The 7,091-nt window shown below is 38.6% G+C and overlaps 1 protein-coding gene across 1 annotated transcript; it reads left to right on the plus strand.

Moving 5' to 3' along the window:
- Nucleotides 1-2,428: 2,428 nt before the first annotated feature.
- Nucleotides 2,429-6,868, plus strand: LOC104619060 (decorin-like; the record flags this gene model as incomplete). The annotated part of the gene is made up of 2 exons (XM_010284830.1): nt 2,429-2,594; nt 6,636-6,868. A coding segment is annotated over exon 2 (205 nt), but the record flags the coding sequence as incomplete, so codon positions are not given.
- Between the last annotated feature and the right edge of the window lie 223 nt (nt 6,869-7,091).

Consider the following 7,091-nt stretch of genomic DNA (forward strand, 5'->3'; position numbering starts at 1 on the left):
AGTTGCCTGTAACTTTCTGGGAATCAGTATTTGGAGCAGCATGTAGACCTATAAAGTTGTTAAATTGGAGTAATAAAATTGTATAGAAACCAAGATTGTTCTAATCAGGGTTTTTTTATATTGACTAAGCTGTAATCAAAGTAGGTCAGACTGGGAAGGAGAGCTTATCGATGCTAGGTCCTGTGTATGGTCGTGGGCCTTAAAATTGCATAATGACTTAATATTGTCCTTGGGTTGTTTTTTTAAAAAAGTTGTTTATCTTCTGAGTGACATAGCAGGAGGCAAAGAGGGGGGTTAAAGCGATACTTGTATCAGAAAGGATCCATTCTCTCCCATTCAGTTGCTCTGTCGCCCACATACTCCACTTTGCATTTCAGGAGGTCTTGAACACCTAACGCATACCCCTTCTACCTCTGGGTATCAACAGACAGCATAAGTGTTTTCAGAATTCCTAAGGTGGTAACAACTTTTCCCCTCTGAGCTTCTTGGGATGGACTTTACAGAAAAAGTAGGCAAATTCTCCCTCTACATGCAGTAGGTGCTGTGCAGGCAGACTGGGACCCCCAGCCCACCCGGCAGGCGCCCTGTGCCCCACCTGTTCCCACCTTGATCTTCATGTTTTTGACTCTCCCTAATGCCCAAGACAAAAAAGAAGGAGAGGTGGCTGCCCATCTCCTCCTGTGATTCCAAAGACATGACTAAGTCATTAAATTATAAAACCTTTCAACCCCATAACAGATATCAGAACAAATGTATTACAATTTACTGGGAAAGGATATGAATGGGTTTTGTGAAGCAAACTGACAACAAGTTTACCCTGACCTGTTCCTCATCAAAATCTTGCTTTGAAATGTTTCTAAACACCAGATGCAGCTGGTGACCAAGGTTCAAATAACTGACATTACTAAGATGCAGCCAAGATTTCAGCAAGCCTCATGGCAACACTTCTGGACAAAGATAAGGCTTTGTTGTAAGCATGAAAGCTTGGAACACCACTAATCACATGTAGAAAAATGTCACAACAAAAATCATTAGCAGTCTTGAATCCAGTGGAAAGACAGGGGACAGAAGTTAGCTCAAGGACTAGGGGGGAATAAATGATCTTTAACTTTTAGAGTGAACTATATAAAGAAGCTGTAATGTAAAATGACTGATTACACCTTTGCGCTACACCGACCCAAACCAGCAGTGAATTATTCTACCATGTTCTCTTCCATGAAAGGAGAACAATTATAAGGGCTGTTTTAATGGCTCTTCTTGAAATTACACAAAGAGAATAGGTAAAATTTCCAGTGTTTATTGTGTTTCTAAAAATTCAGACTTCTTTTAAACATCATTTCACATTTTACAGGCTTTAATTTCAGATTTGCACCTGGTCTTAGCCTAGGGGCAGAAATAAAAGGATACAAGTCAAAACACAGAGACACAAGCTTCCAGTATTTAGACAGGACAGCTAACAGCACAGGAAAGATACACATGTTCACAATGTGTTTGGATTACTAAATAAATAGTAATTATTGTATTTGCTCTCCTTTCAGTTTGCTAGGCTTTCAAAATTGTGCAGGAATAGAGAAACTGCATTTTAGCTTCTATTGATATTTGCATCAAAACAGAACTTACTAAAATAAAATGTAAATCTGAACAATGAGTCAGATACATTTTTCCTTTCATGCTTTAAAAAAGCTCCACTGTCTTTTAAAAAAAAAAACAACAACAAAAAAACCAAACCCACCCCCAAACCCTAGTTTCCCCTCTGCTTTGCTGTCCTGGTGAGAAAGCAGTAAAAAAAAGCCAAGTTTATATAAAGCAGTTCTAACCACAAATGTTAGAATCATTCAACTAATGAAAACATGATTTTCATATATATCAAAAACATGCTGTAGTTTGAAGAAAAACATAAAAACTCTGTTATTAGACAGGATAATAGTATATTACACTATATACTACTTGGTTTGACAATGATTATAGCATAAGAAAAGGCAGGTTGATATCTGTTTAAATAGTTTTACCTAAAGCTACCCCTTTTTCTGATATTAATCTCCACTTTGACTGACTCTAAAATTAATTTTACATCATTTCCTTGAATTACAAATACCATAAACAAGAAGAACAGCCAAACGTTTTTCTCAGTAATGAGTCAGAAAAAAAAACATAGTTAAAACCAAGAAAACTTTCCTAAATATATGTTTCAGGGACATAAATAAAATAAGTAAGGTGAATTAGAACTAAACATCTGTCTTATAGCGTAGTCTGGGATTCTAAACAGAAGAAAAAGAAATAAAACAAAGAAAAAGGAAAAAGGAGGAAAAGAAAGCAAAAGAGCTGATAAAGTTTCTGGCTACAATACAGGAGACATATCATTACCATATGATCTAATGTGGGTGTCAGCCTGGATTGTGTTCATTGAGAGAAACCTTATTTTTTAACTGTGCTATGGAATAGAAGCAGGAGGGTTTTCCACCAAGTGACAGTCACTGAGCTGAACTTACCCCCTCCTCCTTTCCACACCTGCAAAGCCTTTTGCCTGGGTTGAATATTTAGTTTAATTACATCTCAGCTTTGAGAGCTCCTGTTGCAAATCCCTGGATTAAAAGGTACGGTTTTCAGTAATTCTCCTGAACTATGCTGCACTAATAAAACTTCAGGCAAGTCTACGGCAAGAACTAGTTGAATTTTAAGAGAAGCAAGGAAAAAATCCTACTAAATGTTTAGCAATGTTAAGTTTTGTATCCAGCACTTTTGTTTCTTGGGAACATGAGAATGCGTTCTCAAGGACCGTGCAGATTTCCTACTGTTTATTTGACTGTTCTGTCTCTTGTTTTGATTTGTATAAGCCCTGCTATAGTCCTTTCTTTTTCCTTACTGTAAACTTTTGCAGCAGTATATTCTCTGTTTGCAATCCAGTGTTTAGAATCGGTGATGTAGTGAGTGTAAAAAATGTGTGAGTTCTTACATTTCGGTTTTAAACTGCACTCTGTGATTTCTTTTTCATTTAGATTTCTTCATATATATTCCAAACATTAATGAATATAATTGCAATTTCAGAGGAAAAAATATGTAGTAGTTAGTTAAATGGGCTCAGTGTATGCCTTTGTAACGTTAGAAAGTGCTATGTTACAGTGTACAATCAAGGGACACACATTTAAAGAAGGTTCCTATGAATGAAATAGTAGAAAAGAAAATTCCTGGAGTTGAAACTCCTGTTAACAGAGTTTTAATCTCTTTAAAACTTCCAACTCCTATGTTTGCACATCTAGACTTTATTACACAAAATGGGTAAAACAGATATCGTAGAGGATTTTTTTTTTAAACTGCACATACTGTTTAACTTGTCTTTTGTGGCATTTTGAGAGATTTCTGACAGTAAGTGAACTAATATTTAAAACTTAATATTAAGGTAAACTGACAAGAAGACCACCAATACAGTGGTGACGTGAACTGATGAAGCACATTTCCAGTGGTATTTTAAACTGAAATGTGGCCAAGTCCACGGTATAGTTTCCTCTGTTTGTGGAAAAGTTTTCCTCATTGTAAACACATAATTAAAGCAAAGTTAAACAGTTATGTCCTGCAGACATAAATATTGTGTCACAGACCTTTAAGAATTCAGATTTTTTTCTCCCTCTCTGTTTTTTTTTGTAAGTCGAATGTAAACATTTCTTACTAGTACAGTTTTGTATATATTTTTTCTCACTTTATGTTCATTTACACATGCAAACAATAAGAACAGATATGTGTGCCTGCCGTGCGAATATATACAAATAAAGATATGCAGACACACATCTATTCCTGTTTCCTGATTAATATGTAGCTTGTGTCTGCTATTTTCTCTGCTGTGTCCTCAGATTATGTCCTTGGTATCCTTTGTTGTCCTACAGCTCTTACTGATTTTATTATAGTTTTGATAAAACAGGGACCAAAGGGAAAGGCCTACTACAGGATTTAACTGAGATAAGTGAAGTTGTCAATATTAATGTGAACAAGAAGTAAAGTGTGAAGACAATTCCAAAGTGCTTTTGCATTGTTTTGGTTTGGTTTTTTTTTAGGGGTAGTAATTTAACTCCAGGATAAGATCCTGATTGTGCATTCTTGGGATGGACGGTGCTTTAGCAGTGACCCTGGGGGGGAATACGAGTAGTTTTAAATATTTAAAAATATTTTAAAAATACACAAATATGTAAAAAAGAGCTGGAGAAAACAGTGCTGACTGCCAGTGCCATGCCAGGGTTGGTGTGCAGCATTCCTAATGTTTATTGATGTTAATGTGCGTTCTGAAAAATAATTTGTACTGGGATAATGTTTTATTGATCATTTTCACAAGGCCATTTATTATGATGAGTGGTGATGATTTAGCAAATTTGTCTTCCTGTTTCAGACTGTTAGTAAATTGCATTGTGATTTTACAATAATTCATACGTAATAACGATTATTTCAAAAATCTTGGTTTAGATTAAACCGTGGTAAGAGCTCACCACCACGTATTAACACCGCTTTGCTGTGACATACTCACTCGTCCACGTGCGCTCTGCGTGCACCACGGGGGTGTTGCTGGGGAAGTGACACAGCCCCAGGGCAGGAGGGTGGCCCGCATGGGGACACCGCCTGCCCCTGCTCCATGCCACGAGTTCGCACAGCGCTGAGTTGGGCTAACGGGACGTGCTAAAGTGCTTTGACCCCCCAGCTGGCATTGGGGTCTGCGAAACCCCTCAGTGCATGCAGTAGGGAATGTACCTGCTCCAGGAATAGAACGTACTTTCAGGTCCAACTAGGAAACCAACTGTGTCACTTAAAGAGGCAACAGAAATGGTGTTTTACTCCATGTGAAGTCACTTTGAAGTCTTTGCGACATCTGAAGACCTTAGATACCTGTCTTCCTGTTAGGTAGGTGACAGCAAAGTAAGCTATGATTTTAAAACACTAGCATATTTTATGAGGTAACCTTGTCATCTTCTCAAGGCTGAGCCCTAAAAGTTTCTGCAGGATTGCGTTATTGGCTTCTGTAGATAGATAGAAATTCATAAAGGAAATTGAACCCAGGCACAATATAGATCGTACCTAATTCCAGGCCTGTGGTTTTTATTTCTTTAGCTTTTTTAATTCTAAGCACTCCTGTTAGAGTACCTGCATGCATATTGAAGAAAGAGAGGCCTCAGTATACCACTCTGGCCTACCATCAACTGCCTATGTTAGTCATCTACCTGCTAGATTCCATATCTCAATGTAGAGCGGGAGACAGTCCTCCTCTGCTTCTCCCCCAGTTTTTTTATCTTTCCATTAGTCCGTATGGAGCTGAGAAATGCTATACCACGCCTCTAACTGTTAAATAACTGCTGCTAGAGAAAAATCAATCCAGGCTGGCATCCAGACAAGGCATTTTGGAAGCTATTGACTTGAAGAAGCAAGTGGACATTTTTGCTTTCATTGGAAAGAGCATCACCACTGTTCAGGACTATGCCATCCATTTTAAGAAAAAGCTCCTAAATAAATGACAGGTTTGCCTTTCTGTCACTTGGCAACTTGAAGGCAGGTTTCTTCTTTTTTTCTTCTTTTTGTGGGTGGTTTTTAGACCCATGAAAGTTAGTAAAAGATAAGATTCCTTATATAAAATAAGTAGTAAAAGAAAATTAGCTGATCTATACAGCCAATTAGCTGATCTATACAGCTTTGATACAAACCCTGCAAACAGCTGTTTTGTAATTTCTCCTTAGCACACAGCAACCCAGGTAGCACAACATACAATGTGTTGAAATGCATTTAGGCCTAGGTCCTGAGAACATGTATTTGAGCAGTTTTCCTTGGTAATACCTATGGTAATACATACTCGCATAAAGTTGCTCCTGAGCATGAAAGTCTGCAGAATGAGGCCCTGAAGTCCCATTAGAAACTGTGCTGACAATACTACAAGCATCAATTCAAATGCTTATGCAGTGCAAACCAGAGGATTTTCTCGGTGCATTGTTTGTATCATAAAATCCCCTAGCCAAAAATTTGGAAAGAAAGCCAAGAATATCCAATATAACACAACATAGTATTCCATTTTATTGTGCTGTTTAAAATGGGAAAGAACTATCGCTCATTTAAAAAACTAGAGATCTTCCCCTCTATCTCCACCCCATCGCTAGATCCTACTTTTTCTCTGTCATTTTTACTAGACTGTAATTTAAAACACACAGCAAGCTGGCACTTCGAAAAATATTTCTCAAGACGTGAAATACTGCATTACAGTGAGTTTGGGAACCTCAGGTTCATTCCCAGGGGACAAAATTATTGCTATGAACCAAATGTTAATGAAATCAAATAGACTGTTACGTTGGCAGAACACAGACACATGGAAAATGTGGCTTATTGTTTTGACTGTTTTGCATAACAAAGTTGACAGCGCTGCCTGTTCCTAATAAATATTACTCTAAATATGCAAACAGATGTGTTTACAGTTGCCTTTAAACTGCTCTGCAAAAACTGACAAGCAGTTACCAGACTCCTATCACATAACTGCCCTATTTTCATAATTCAGTTTTCATTTAGTGAAAGGAACAGTTATGCAATTGGTGGATATGCTGGACCTCCTGCAGCAGGAACTGTGCAGCTATGGGAAACCGCTACTTTTGTTGTAAATCTCCCGCTTTGATCCCTAGGTTCTGCCCGGAGTCGATGAACTAAGCCATGAGGCTGGCTCTTCTCTTCGTCCTACTGCTGCCAGCATGCTTGGCCAAGCCGTTCCACCAGCAGGGCCTCTTTGACTTTATGCTGGAGGATGAAGGGTCGGCCGATATGCCTCCAACGGAGGATCCCGCCATGTCTGGATTTGGACCAGTGTGCCCCTTCCGCTGCCAGTGCCATCTTCGCGTGGTGCAGTGCTCTGACCTAGGTAAGCCCAAGGGTAACTTCATAGGGTATGTACCGACGTTCTAGCCACGGGTTTGCAGCTGAGGCAGTTTGGGCTGCTGCACACTGCCACTCCGTAACTGTGTTTTTGCTAAAGAAATGTGCTACAGATACTGTTAACCAGAAGGTACTATAAGAAGTAGGCCATAAAGCTCTGACAAGACGGGCGTTTGTTGTGACCACGAAGCATGTTTGATTTTTTTAAT

Source organism: Phaethon lepturus, unplaced genomic scaffold (genome assembly GCF_000687285.1).
Source record: "Phaethon lepturus isolate BGI_N335 unplaced genomic scaffold, ASM68728v1 scaffold1784, whole genome shotgun sequence".
In the NCBI taxonomy this organism is placed as follows: domain Eukaryota; kingdom Metazoa; phylum Chordata; class Aves; order Phaethontiformes; family Phaethontidae; genus Phaethon; species Phaethon lepturus.